Source organism: Xiphophorus maculatus, chromosome 20 (assembly GCF_002775205.1).
Source record: "Xiphophorus maculatus strain JP 163 A chromosome 20, X_maculatus-5.0-male, whole genome shotgun sequence".
In the NCBI taxonomy this organism is placed as follows: Eukaryota; Metazoa; Chordata; class Actinopteri; order Cyprinodontiformes; family Poeciliidae; genus Xiphophorus; species Xiphophorus maculatus.
This window is the reverse complement of record NC_036462.1, coordinates 27,313,151-27,327,559: the sequence shown is the minus strand read 5'-3', so window position 1 is coordinate 27,327,559 and position 14,409 is coordinate 27,313,151. Positions and strand designations below refer to the sequence as shown.

Below are 14,409 nucleotides of genomic sequence, written 5' to 3'. Positions count from 1 at the left end.
GTGTCGAATCATTCAGACTGATCTCAATCTTAGGCAACAAAATAAAATAATGCTGCGAAAATATACTCTTTTGTGTGTGCAGAGAAAGATTAACGGATTAATAATAAAAGCATGGAATAGTTCAATGAATAGTAACTCTTAGATTTTGAATTAGAGATCAGATGCCGACCTGGCGATTTAAAAAAAAAAAAACCCAGCGTAAAATCTCTTTAGAGGTCTTGAATTAGGCCTCAACTTCAACATTGCTGTTTAGGTTCATGCGCAGCCATATTTTCTAATAGCGCTTACACTTAGTTAGCATAGTTGCACGCAACGAAAAATGTGGATCTGGTCGCAGCTGAAAACGTGATTTAATAATATTTATATTCTTCTGGTGCGTTCACATCAAACGTGTTTTGAGCGCCAGGCTTGTCTGGCTAACATTCAAAGTCTATGTGGAGGCACGTCGAGGCCACGTCATGGAGCGTTTTAGGCTTCTAGCATGGCGCGATTTGAACCGTTTGGCGCGTAAAGAGCGTCCAATGTGTGCCACAAATAGGCCGGCAACGGAAAACAACGGCTTGAGGGATTTTGACACGTTTGACACGGCTAACGCTAGGTGTAGAGCAAAATGTCTGCATTCAAAGTGCACACACGTCAAACTTGAAGCGTCAGATGCGTTTGGTGTGAAGTTGTAGTTTTTGTCCGGGTCAAAAACTACACCTGCTCGTCAGTATTTTTATTTTTGACGGGAATCCAGCCCTATTTATGCATGTGAATAAAAACTGATCACATGATATTTCGTCCTACTCCTAACTCAAATGGAATTTGTTCGCTAAACTCGTCGCTGTTGCATTTTTCCATTTTATCTGTATTAGATCATAAACGCTTTCTTCATCCAGTTGTTGTCAGCTACAAAATGAAAACAAAGAGAGATAACAAGTGGGTGCAAATGCTTACAGATGAAGTCACGTGATTCACTCTTTAATTTCATCCCATTAAAAATTATTTGTGTGGTGTTGTTTTTTTTGGGTTTTTTACACAATTTCAACTTGAAAGAACCAGAAAAAAAAATCAAGTATCTCTGCTTGGTGCTTCCGTCGTGTCACGTCACAGCCCACACAAGTCAGAAACACAGATCCTACATTGAAGAGAGAGGTAGAACGAAGCTTTACAAGTGTTGCAGTTCAGAATCAGTCGGTTCACATGTTATTTGGCAGTAGAGAGTTGAACTTTAGATGCAGTGAAAGACCTGAGAGGCATAAATCCCACAAAGGAGCAGATATCGTCAGAATTGCAAGAAAAGGAGTTTAAGTCGGAACAGTGCAACTCACCAAGGCAACATCAGTTCATGCTTTGGTTCTCCGTTATCACTTAACGACATATTACATGACCTTTAACCCTGAGAGGTGAGCTCACCGTAGCTGTCCTCTTTAGCTGAGACTACTTAAAAGCCAATAAAGATGACAAGTCAAGCACAGAAGCATGATCCAGGAGGTAGAAAGACAAGACGCTGATCACAGCACAAATCCAAAGAAATCCCAGATCAACAGTGCCTTACAAGACCGTTCCCACCCCTGAAATTTTTCCGATTTTTGTCACGCTACAACCACAAGTGCCTTTTTTTTTTTAGGAGTTTGTGTGGTGGACCAAAAAGAAATGCTGATGGTTTCCATGTTCTGTTTTTGTTTTAGAAATAAAACAAATTGTAGTTGTAGTTTTTGCTACAATTACAGCTGAAATTTTTTTGGGCCATGTCTCTATCATCTGTGCAAATTCTGGATAATTATTCTTGTGAGAACAGCTAAAGCTCAGCCAGACCGTCTACGATCAGAAATTTCCAAGTGTTACCACTGGGGCCAGATTTACAAGGATGTGGGCCCCTGGGCTGGAACCAGTGTTGGTGCACCAGACCTGGCTCCAGAGGAATTTTGCTGGGGGACACAGTAAAAGGAGGATTTAATTTAAGCAGTAAGACAAAACTGAGTAATTATGCTCAGATTAGTATAACCGTTAGCTCAGACGTAGCAGAAATCTAAAAATCTTTATCTCTGAAGTCAGTTTCTTTAAATGGAAAATAAATCTAAAAAAGAAAAAGTAGCAATAGTTCATATTACTTGTAACAGTAAAAAGTACAGTCAGCTAAAACTACTCCTATACATTTTTTTCCCTAAAAAAGTTACTCATGTAAATGTAACCCACCTCTGACAATAATGGAAATCGCCTGCTGTTTTCTTTCCACTTTCAGTTTTGTGCTACTTTGTATTGGTCAGTCACTAGGAAATTATTCTTAAGTTTGTGGTTTTAATGTGACAAAGTGTAAAAAGGTTCAAAAGGTGTGAATGCTTTTGCAAGGCACAATATATCATTTGAAAACCGCGTCCCTAGTGGTTGAATTTCACGGGGCCGAACAGTGCCTCCTGCGGGACGCCTTTGTCCCCGTTCTCTGCTCCCCTGAGAGCTCCTTCGGTTCAGGTAGAACCTGGCTGCACAGCGCAGCGTTTGCCTCTGGGGAATCAAGACTGTCCTCGGGTTCTTTGGGGGCAGTTTTTGGCCGTGGGGAGTCTGATGGCAGCGGCTCGGGAGCGGAGACGGGCGTGAGGGCCAAGCAGACGTCTCCCACACTGAGCTGACGGCACTGCAGGCCGCAAAGACGGGCTGTCTTCTGGGGGCTGCAGGACGACCAGCCCTGCCCGCGCACAAAGAAAGGGTACTCCACGTACACATCCACCAGCTCCTGAAGGGAGGACGTACACGCACACACACACACACACACAAGCCAGTTACACAATAATGTGTGCAATGTTGCTCTGTTAGAGCACTAAACTTACCTGCTATGATGTTACAGACGCAGCTACAATGATTTAACCCAAACAGCAAATTTGGTTCATGTAGCAATAAATACATTTAACTAAAACAGTTTAAATATTTTATCTAAATTTACTTAAATATCATATAAATTCAACAAGAAATCCTACTTTAAGTAGAAATCCTTATAAAAATACACAATCACAAACCAGCTGTGGTCTCAGACTGAGACACCTCAAATATCTGGACTGGTGACAGTCACATTTCACTGCAGGGAAAAGGAAACACAAAAATGGACCTGACACCAGAATGATACTTGGGAAGCACAGTTCATGTTTGAAGTTAAAGGAACAGTACTTACGCCACCTGGTGGCAGAAAGAGGAACCCCCAAGCACCAAAATATTCTAATAGTAGCACCACTTTGTTCTATTTTTACTCAAGTAAAAGTAAAAATTAGAAATTACTCAAGTGAGAGTGAAAAGGTACTGTGAAAAAAAGCTACTAAAGTATGGAGTAATTGATCAGAAAGTCTGACTTATCATTTTAAAATGACATAATTAGACACACAAAAAAGTAGCTAAGTGCATATTATGGTATTTTAAAGACTCAAAATGAAAAGATATATAAATAGCATCATTATAAAATACTCATTTTAAGCAGAAGCAACACTTAAAACAAAATATATATATACATTTTATGAAACCACTATTCACAGTAGGTAATGTGTGTCATTCATTTTCATGCATTTATAAATATCATAGTTGAGCTTACAAACTATTTATTTTCCAAACTAAAAACTTAATTTAACTTAATCTAAACTAAACATATAATGTTTAATCTAAATGTGTAGTTTGGTCTTACAAACTAAATATTGAGCTCAAACCAAAAATATCTAGCTTGCTAAATGTTTAGGTTGCCAGCTAAATATTTAGCTAATGTTTTAATTAACCTGCCGATAAGCGGAAGTGGACTGTTAAAACAAAAGCTGGGTTTTGAGAACTTTAAATATTTTCCTGCTGCTGGCGAGACTGAACCGCTTTAGTTGTCGCTCGGGTAATATTTTCTTCATTCCTTAAATCTTCGATTCTTTCACTCTCGACACGTCCAGCGTGTTATCTGAAAACGTAGGACCAAACTATTGCTGTTAATTATGTATTTCCCGTCTAACTTTACAAGCGGCGACCGCTCGTAATTAAAAGTGTAATTTTTGTGTTCAATTTGGAGAAACCACTTGTAATTTTGGTTGTATTTAACAATGACATCTGTTCTTGTTTGACTTGTTTTTTCCAAGCAGCAGCTGTAGTTTCAATTTGCAGTCAGTGTTGAATGTAGGTGGATATTATAGGAGATGCTAGCGGGGTTTGGTTACTAAAATCTACATTTATATTTGAAAGTGTCAATCTGTTTCTTTTGTTGGCTCATTTTCAAAAGCGTAAAAGAACTTGCGATATTTCAAATGATTCATCTTGCAACTGCGATGAAGTGAAAGAGGCTTGACGCGCCGTATAAAAGGACTATTAACAGCTATTTGTGCGGGGGCCGCCGGCCACGGTGCATAATAATAATAGCCACTGAGTGATTTCCCCTCACCTGGGACTGCTGCTCGTGAAGCAGGATGAGGAGGCGGGAGACGGAGGAGGCGGCTGAAGGGGAGATGCTCTGCACCGTGCAGCAGCTCAGGCGCAGGTCCGGGCAGGCCAGAGAGCCGAGCAGGAAGTCCTCGGTTTGCAGGTTCTCCACCCTCCTCAGCCGGCCATCTCTGAGCTCAATCAGGGACCCGGCGACGAAGTGGGGCAGCAGCCAGGGGAAGCGGTTAGGGCCGGTGGGAGTGGACAGGGGCACCACAGGAGACCTCTGCTTGTTTTCTTTCATGGGAGTGCTTGTGCCGTTTAGGCTGTTGGGGGAAACTCTCATGAGGGATTGTCCAGATGTAATTTTTGTAGAGTTGAACAATGAACTGTGCTTCAAAGTGTTGTCCTCATGCGTGGAGTGAGGTAGGTAAGCGCCTCCTCTTTCAGCTCTGTGCAAATCATCAGTTCTTCTTTCTCCTCTCCTGGCATAGGGACCTTTGTGAGAGCCATAGGTTTTGTCTTTTAACACTTTGAGCCTCTCCCAGCCTCCGCTCCCCCTCTGGATGCCCTCGGACATCAGAGACCCCGCGCTGAGTCTAGAGACATAGTTTGGATATCCAGAGTGGAGAGCCCGTGCTCCGGATAAATGGTTCTGCAGTTGGTACTGATGGGAAAAGTCCCATCTGGGAGGCAGAGGACTGAAGTCTCTCCACTCTGCCCAGCCGTGGTGCTCTCTGAAGGCGGACGGGATGTGCTGTTTGGGCCTGGGAGGGGGTTGTACCTGCATCCAGGGTTGGTACAGGGCCGTGACCCGCCTCGGCACAGGCCGAAACAGACCCATGTGGTTCGTCTTTAAGTCGGTGTGGCTCTTGTACGGATAGGGTGCCTTGAAGTTTGTGGCGTCGCATTGCAGCAGCTGCTGCTGCTGAGGGGAGCTCACTCTTTGGTCTCTCTTCTTAAACGGGAGGCTGTCCCTGTGTGGGACCAGAGCCGGGCTTGTTGTGAAGCTCATTGCCTCACCTTGCCTGTCATTCACTCCAAGAATACATAGCCTTCTGCTGAGATAGAGCTGGTCCGGAGATCGTGTGTCAAACCCGCCATTAGTCTCTTGGCAACTGTCACACACTCGAGGTCATCTTGATCTAGGCAAAGGAGACAGATATTGATGAGTTTCATTTAGTCAAGTTTAATTAAAACCCAGGCTGCACAGTGGCGCAGTTGGTAACACTGTTGCCTTGCAGCAAGAAGGTCCTGGGTTCGATTCCCGGCCGGGGTCTTTCTGCATGGAGTTTGCATGTTCTCCCTGTGCATGCGTGGGTTCTCTCTGGGTACTCCGACTTCCTCCCACAGTCCAAAAACATGACTGTCAGGTTAATTGGTCTCTCTAAATTCTCCCTAGGTGTGAGTGTGTGTGTGTGCATGGTTGTATGTCTCTGTGTTGCCCTGCGACAGACTGGCGACCTGTACAGGGTGAACCCCGCCTCTCGCCCGGAACGTAGCTGGAGATTGGCACCAGCAACCCTCCTGACCCCATTAGGGACAAAGGGTGAACAGAAAATGGATGGATGGATTAATTAAATCCCTCCCATGAAGGCACAGGAAAGTGCAAGAGCACGTTTAGGGTTTTAAAAATGAATTATTAGTACGTAGGAAAAAAACACGGCATCAACAACGCTTTGAGAAATCACCCGGTTTTCTTCAATCTTTATGCATTTTCTATGTTGCAGCCATGATCCAAAGTATTGTAATGTTTTATGTGATAAGCCATGATTACATGAGTTTTAAAATCTTTAGATAGAAAAATCTGAAAAGTGGAAAAATCAGTCAATCGTAGCTGCAAGTCCTCAAAGGTATGTCTCTACCAGCTTTGCACCATCTAGGGATGGTGATTGTTCTAGTTTAGATTTGTAGTGTATGAACAGTGCGGGAAAAAATCACAAGATAATAGTTTGAAAGTGTCTGCTGATCTTGCCAGCTGGGGACATCCCAACAAAGCATGCAGAAACTCAGGAAAATTGCAAAAATCCGCACATAGCTACGTCTCAGGCTCTGTAGGCCTCGGTGAGTAAACTTAAAGTTCAAGTTGGTTCTTGTAAAAAAAACAAACATAAGAATTATGGATCCCTTGGAAGCATTTCCTAGGCAAAGAATTTATCTTAATGAAAGATAACACGGCAGCACAGACTGAATTTGTAAAGTTGCATCTGAAAGAACCGAAAGACTTGTGGACTCATGTCATTACAAATCGAAAAGGTTTACTGGTGTTGAGAAACAACAACTCCAGAAATACCTCATGCTAACTGTTAGGCATGCTACTGAAAGGGTGATGATCTGGGTTTCGTTAGCTGGTTTACTAAATTAGCCACAATCTCCTTTTGTACAGAAAACAATCTGGAACTATGAGCAAATAAAATAAAATGATTCTGGATGCTTTGTCAGAAAGTCCTCCAGAAAAACACAGCAAATCTCAGAAAAATTAACAAATGGTGAAACATGTTTGTACAAGTTCCAGTTGCTTTATTATTCTTTTTAAATATGGGAGTAATTATTTCCTCCATGCTGGTTTTCTATTTTGGCTCCCCCCCACCTTCAGTAAATATTGGCAGCTTAAAATTGGCACTTGCTCACATCCTGTTGTCATTAAGTTTTATATAATCTCCGGATATGTCAAACTTTGCAAATAAAAGAGGAGATTCTCTTTTCTCCGTCTTGTTAGGAGTGAGAGAACATTTTTTCCCCAACAAAAAGTAACATGCAGTTAGATCACTGCCTGTAAATATCCCCTTGACGTGCGAACAATGACTTCACCATCAGCTCCAAATTACAGCTTTCCAACCACAATTTGCTGTTCTGAAAGTTTTTTTTTTCTTTTGATGGACATATACCAACTCCTTTGCAAAGAAGAAGAAAAAAAAGAGAAGTTACTATGGTTACAAAGTGCTCCGCAGTGTGGTTGATGAAGGAAAGAGTGCGGAGAGAACAAGGCAGAGTAAAAATGTGGGTAGTGGGTGTGAAGCTAGAGGTCAGATTAGAATGTATTTTTTCACACCCCTTGAGGTTGCGAAAGTAACATTTTCCAATAGAAAAGAAGAAGAAAAAAAAAAAAACGACGCCATAAACGTATGGTGGTAAACACACAAACCCAGGTTGCATCTGAAACACCCATAGATCCCTCTTCATCTACCGTAAGCGCTCGCACAGTGAGTCAGCTCACTTCGGTGGGATAAATATAAGAACCTTGTGGCCAGAAACACCACAGTGTGTTGCAATCAACGACTGTGTGTCGTGTTTTTAGATAAACGTGGCTAACAGCACTGGCCGTTTTATTGTTTTTACAGCCTGTCAATGCACAAACCTCGTCTCATTAAGACCTTGTTCACCACCAGGACTGGCAGAGTGCTTCACAAGCCTGTACACCCCTGGTGTCAAACTTCAAAAACTGCAGCATGTCATTGAGATTTCAACGTAAAGTTGTGCGCAGTGATGAAGCGACTGAAAGATGATGTATGCTTTTAAGAAGAGAAGACACGGAAAGGTGTGTAATTGTTTTTGCATTTGTTTTGTGAAGACTTCAGAGGTTCGACTGAGAACATTAGGGAACAAACAGCATCATGAAGACCAAAGAATAAACCATTCAGGTCTGGAAGAAATTTAAAGCAGAGTTAGGTAACAACCTAATGTTATCTTTACCTTTGAATATCTCACAATGCTCTGTTCATGGAAAGGGTGTCACTACCATTTTAAAATGTTAAGGTATTTATAAAGAATTTATTTGACCTTTATTTCTACAGGTTGGTTACAAATGTGTGCAAAACTTTGTTGATATTCCGATAATGTCCAAAAAACACAATTTCACTATTGCGGTGTTTTCATTAAATAAGATGCACAATTAAAATCAGTTGTGAATAAGTTTGTTTGCGCAATGAGTTTTTAAAAAATCATGCTGCGCCACCATCCTCTTATTGCTTCCTGTCTTTGTCTTTTCCGCCAGCAGTAGCATCGGGTTGTTGATCATGTGACTCGTGTGATGAAGAAAAAAAGGATTTCTGTTGCAGTTCTCCAAAATACACTATTAAAAAAACCTTGTCGAAAACCCTGTTTTTCGAAATCTGCATGCTTCTAATTAAACAAATTTATTTCGTTAATCTAATTTGTGCAATTTTAAGACCAATGAAAACGCAGACATTGAGATCCAGGATCACATTTTACAAGAGAAACCTATTTTGATAAAATATTGCAAAATAAAAAATTACAAACCCAGCAGTAATGCAAATGTTTAAGAAATCCGACTCAATTAAATAAGCTAATCGAATATAAGATTAGAGCAAGTTTCATGACAAATTTTCTCTTTAGGCCGTTCATCTTAACCAGCAGGGAGAATAAGTACAGCAACAATGAGAAAAGTAACAGAAAAAGCCCATGGTAGCTCTGGAGGAGCTGCAGAGATCCAGCACTCAGGTGGGAGAATCCGTTGGCATGGCAACTACCAGTCATACTCTCTCTAAATCTGGCTTTTATGGACGAGTGGCGAGGACCCATTGCTAGAAAAAATAATTATAAATTCTCAATACAAGCCAGGGGCTCTGCAAGAAGCTTTTAGGCCTAATGTAAAGTTTAACAGTGGACTACCACATGCATTGTGTTGTTTCTAACTTTTCTTTTTCAGCTGGTTCGAGTTGATGGGACCAGTGATGGACAAGGCTACATATTTGGTAAACCCAGAAGACAACCTGGGTCTTCTGAGGCTGCTGAACAATTAGACTGAGGTGGGAGTTTACCTTCTACCTGGACAACAAACTAACATGAAGCCAGAACAATAAATATGCTTAAGATTTTGCCTCAGGACTTGAAAAATGACATCAACAGATGTTCTCCATCCAATCTGGCTAAAATGTAGCTATTTTGCTAAACAAAAGTGGGCAAACATTGCCAAAAACACAAAACCTTACCAAGCACTTTCATCTAGTTTTTAGTGCCAATATCTTAGTGTGCGTGAAATAAGGCAAAGCTAACTTTCAGCAAGAAATAGAAGTCAATGATTCCTTAATATTGATGAAAAAGTACCAGTCCTACTGATAGATTATTTTACTTATAACACAATAAGTCAAACTTATAAAATTGTGTTATAGGTTCTACTTATTACATCTCGTCACACGTGAAGTAATCTGCCACTGGGACTAGTACTGGTGTGAGTCAGTTTTGTCTCAGTTCAATTGTTGTAATATATTTGCACTAGAAACTAGGCCAAAAATGTATTATTTCACTACAAAAGTTTTGTTTTTGTAGTGAAATATCTGTCTCTAGAAGTGCAAAGCTTGTGTAGAAACCTCATACCGACATGAAGCTGTAATTCCAGTGAAAGGTGGTTTTTACAAAATACTGAAAAACTTAATTTCAATTGAAAACCTTGTATTATTTTGTATTATTTCTGGGCTGCACAGTGCCTCAGTTGGTAGCACTTGTTGCCTTGCAGCAAGAAGGTCATGCATTTGAATCCCAGCCAGGGGTCTTTCTGCATGGAGTTTGCATATTCTGTCTGTGCATGTGTGGGTTCCCTCTGGGTACTCCAACTTCATCCCACAGTCCAAAAACAGGACTGTTAGGTTAGTTAGTCTCTCTAAATCGTCCTGAGCTGTGAGTGTACGCCCATGGTTGCCCACTGTGTGACTATGTTGCCCTATGATGGACTGACGATCTGTCTAGGATGTACCTTGCCTCTCGATGACTGCAAGGACAAATGGGTTTTGATAATGCATTGGCTGAATTATTCCCTCCCATCCACTATCCCAATAAAACACATTTTCCTTAGTTTGTAGTTGAGGCATCACAAAATAGGAAAACGTTCTTGGTGTATGACTACTTTTATCACAGCCCTGCAAGTTTCTGGTGTGAGTTCTGAATGGGGTGTGTGATGTGTGTGTGTACTTGTCTACCTATCCTATTCAGGAGCATTTCTGGGACATGTACTAACCCTCTGAAGACTGATGGGTAGGGTTGGGCGATCTGGACTGTCACGTTTTAATACTTGTGATAATGACAAACGTGACAGTAAGAACTACATATCACCTTTTCTAGGTAACTACGGATTTGACTGCATGGCCATCAGTCATAACCGCACAAACACGTATACAACTCTTGAAAAACGTCTGTAATGCGCTTCATTAGAACATCAGACACATAGAGAACTGTGATTTGTATCACTAAGCTGTTCACAGTAACTGCATTTAAACAAATGTCCAAATCTATTGATATTAACATTGATAAACAGTGGAGAAAAATAGAAAAATAATCAATGTGAACAGCTTTAGGCATTTTTAATCATTAATTGGAATTTTTTGTGACAATAAATCAAAATTTATCACAATAAATGATAAATGATATGATAAATGTCCACCACTACCGATGGGACCAATGCTTGGTCCTAACAGGGTGAATCCAATTCTTCAGGGTTAGGGGAGAGATTAAGGTGTGAATGAAATCTCAGGGTTAGAAAACAATGTCAGTGTTAGCCATAAGTGCGGTGACTAAAATGAATGCAAGTCTATACAAAGTCTTAATGTGAGTAGGAATACAAACTTGTGTGTGATGAGACTGTGTCCTCACACAGACACGTCCCTGTGTGAGCAGTCCGTCTCGCATAGACACGCTCACCGTGACAAGTGTTTGTCAGCTGAACGCCTGCAGTTTGCATGTAAATTCATTCAAATTGCACTGCTGTGTGGGCTCCACACTCTCACAGTGTGATCTGCACAGGTATGGTCACATCATGACTCGAACATGCCAGTGATGTCAGGCTTCTGCAGCCTTCTGCATCCATAAGAGGAGACGCTGATCACTACAGCCTGCCTATCTAAGGGAAATGACATGTAAACACATCAGTGTTTTGTGTGTTTGCTGCCATCGTTCTGAAGCTAATCAGGACTGTGGATGAAACTATTTGCATATCGGTAGTGGCAATATTGCTCTTGGTCAGTTTAATGGTTCCTTCTATGAAGAAGGGAGATAAGGGAGTTCAGTCTCTGGTTGTGACTGTCAGACTGACTCAGGCATCTTTTCAAACACATCACAATTGTCTTAGTCAAGAAGATGATGCGTATATAAACATAATTACATGCATACATAAAAAAAATCAACTGGTTTTACTTACATGTTGCCTCTTCCACACACCTGTGCCTCTAGTCTTCATGCTGCATGTCCATCAGTCATCCCTTCACACACACACCTGTGTGTCCTGTGTCATGCTCACACACTGCAGGTGAGAAAGCAGAATGAGCACAGGCATCCAGACGAGCTCACCAGACACTCCTTCTCTCCTCTCTCTTTCTTTCTCTCTCTCTCTTCCCTCCTACTCACTTTTACATTTTTGCACTCCCACTCTACTCACTCACTCAGTCCTGTTAACCTTTCTCAGACAGATTCCCCATCTCGTGCTCTCTTTCTCTCTCAGTCTCTCCCGTCTGAACTTGCTCACCCTGTTGCTCTTGAACCTCTCCTCCGTTCGCAATCAACCCTTCTGTTCTTCGCCGTTGTGCACGCTCCACGCCGTGCTGTTGTCGGGTGTATAATTAGAGATGAGAGTGTTGTGCAACTCCTTGGCTGATGGTAGGCGTATGATTGCCTGATGGCATTGGCGATGCGCCCGGTTCAGTAAGTTGCTTCAGACCGGGGTGGACACCAACATTCATGAAAAAAAAAAGAAACAGCGTTTTCGTTCGATTGAACTCTCTTGAATCTTCGTGGCGTAGACGCAACAGGCCGTTGGAAACATTTCTTTGAGATTTGTTTTACTAATAATCACAAGATAGCATCTCTTCACATTCATGATTCAAATCTCCACTTTCACTACATAACAAAGGTGCTCTACTGGACGGAGGTCTGGTGAGGCTTTTGGAGTAGCGTGAACTCGCTGTCACGTTTAGGAAACCAGACGATCTGAGTAAGCTTTGTGACATGACTCATTATCTTGTCAGAAAATGAGCAAACTGTAGTCCGAAAGTGATGGAAACGGACAGTGACAACACTCAGCTAGACTATGGTGCTCAGTGGGTACAACAGACCAAATCGTGCCAAGAAGATACAGTCCATACTGTCACACAAGTTTATGATGTAAAGCACCTTGTTGCTGAAATGTGTTATGCAAATAAACTTGACTTGACTACACCACCTCCACCTGTCTGACATAATGGTATCAATACTTTCATGTTGCTACACCAAATTCTGACCAAACTATCAGAATATTGAACCTGAAAAAGCCAAACTTCTTTCATCTCCGTCCTGAAGCACGGTTTAAGGCACAGAGACTTCTTCATGCCTAAATGCATTGAGTTGGTGCAACATGATTGCGCTGCGTGTTACGAATAACCAAAAAATCTCTACCCAATGACTTTGGTGTGTGATGACATTGACCTGCCGATCGTTTCTCCTGCTGTAACACTTCCTGTTTTTCTCTCATTGGTGGAACTTCTGTGAATTAATATTGTTTCACGAGTGAATAAACGAGAAAGTCCTTCAGACTGCTTTTGTTGAAATCACTGAAAGGTTGACATCAAAGATTCCAACAAGCTACAGATAAAAAAACCCCTGAAAGAAAGCCCTTTTCATGGTGGTGCAGGAAACTCGCTGTTTGTTTTATCTCGTAGAAGAAAGAGGACATGTCTTTTGCTCCGCCAGCCTCTGTCTCAGCTATTGATTTTGCAGGGCCTCAGCAGGTGAACCCCCAGTCATGAGAAAGCCCACGCACGATTTATTATGTGGTGAAGAGGATTTCTCACTTTGACTCACACTGTGCTTCCTCTGCCCACTCTCTCTTTCTGTGCCTCTTTTCTTCAATTCTCTGGTTCTTGTCTACTGACGAACACACACACGCACACACACGGTTGATGGAGCTTCATGGCAATGGTGAGAGCTTGCATTGCATGCCTTTGCCACGATTAGCATATTTAGGCTGAACCACAGCAACCGGTGACATTTATAACCAATGTGTTTTTATTGATAGAAATCGCCAGTCACTCCCACCACTTCCCAACTGCTGCACAACAGCTTGTACTTGCAGTTTCCCTTTGCAGCTTGGCACACAGACCAAAGTGAGAGTTTCACTCGCGATTCTTTATTTCCCCCATGCTGTGGTAGGGACAGGTTTGTTGTTCTCATACCAGACAAAAGGAGTTTGTTTTATTTATCAATAAATACATGGCTTCTTCTAGGAATTCAGAAGGAATATATTCGTAACCATCATGTCGTGTATCTTCGTACTGATTCGTGTCGCTGCTCTCTCCTGCGTTGACTCACAATCGCTATTTGTTCCTCCACGTAACTGAAACAAGACAGCGTGACAGCTTCTCGTTGATCTCAGTGCTGTGTTTTGGAATAAGAAAGAAAAAAAAAGAGATTTTCAAATATGAAGCTTTAAACTCCTGAGTGGAATTTAGTCTGGAAATAACATATTTTGTCCACTAGGTGGCGACAAGTGAGCAGTATGTTTTTATTTTCTTTCTTTTGTTTTTACGGGGGGTTTTTTTACGTTTCTATCCGGGACCAAAAGTGCCACAATTTTTCACCAAGTTCTTTAAGTAAATTTGTATGTGAAAATTTGATTAATCTTGGAAATTAATGGACTGAATAAATAAACAAAACTATCATGATTATTGAAATAATGTATTTATCATAAGCTGAAACATTAATACAATTATTTACATTTGTACTGGATACATGATAAAAAAAAAAAAGAATATAACTCCCAAAATAATACAACTGTGAATTATTTAAGCAATTATTTAGTTAGTTCAGTTATTTCTCATTTTAATGTCTATCTTTTAACATGTGTTACTTAAAGATATAGGAAACCTTCGTCTCTTTGGCACTTTGTTCGACATTTCATTAAAATAACTTTAAATCACTGAAGAAGCAGGACAAATTTCAGCTGTTTTGAAACTGTAACTTTTTAAAACTTTGCCATTCATTGATACTGGAACAATTCTCCCTTACTAGTATCAACATAATAACATGGTTTCACCTGGTTCTAAAATTATTTATTATATAACCACAGGTGTA

General features: G+C 41.1%; 1 protein-coding gene across 2 annotated transcripts; it reads right to left on the bottom strand.

Annotated features, from left to right (window-relative positions):
* Window positions 1-942: 942 nt before the first annotated feature.
* On the bottom strand, window positions 943-11,874 carry LOC111605914 (ataxin-1-like). Of its 2 annotated transcripts, XM_023325636.1 has the most exons (4): window positions 11,831-11,874; window positions 11,507-11,608; window positions 4,379-5,501; window positions 943-2,716 (listed from the first exon to the last, which is right to left on the bottom strand). In XM_023325636.1, the coding sequence occupies exons 3-4, from the start codon at window positions 5,369-5,371 to the stop codon at window positions 2,378-2,380; spliced, it is 1,332 nt and encodes a 443-aa protein (XP_023181404.1). In that variant the 5' UTR covers window positions 5,372-5,501; window positions 11,507-11,608; window positions 11,831-11,874; the 3' UTR covers window positions 943-2,377. The 2 variants fall into 2 exon arrangements, with proteins under 2 accessions (XP_023181404.1, XP_023181405.1); XM_023325637.1 differs by lacking the exon at window positions 11,831-11,874 and having other exon boundaries at window positions 943-2,713; window positions 11,507-11,652.
* Window positions 11,875-14,409: the final 2,535 nt, after the last annotated feature.

What these genes read in the sequence shown, in the direction of transcription:
- LOC111605914 (XM_023325636.1), bottom strand. Translation starts at nt 5,371, where the DNA reads ATGAGCTTCACAACAAGCCCGGCTCTGGTCCCACACAGGGACAGCCTC. An exon ending in TTCACGAGCAGCAGTCCCAG is followed by an intron (nt 2,717 to 4,378) that starts GTGAGGGGAAAT and finishes TCCTCCCTTCAG; the next exon opens with GAGCTGGTGGATGTGTACGT.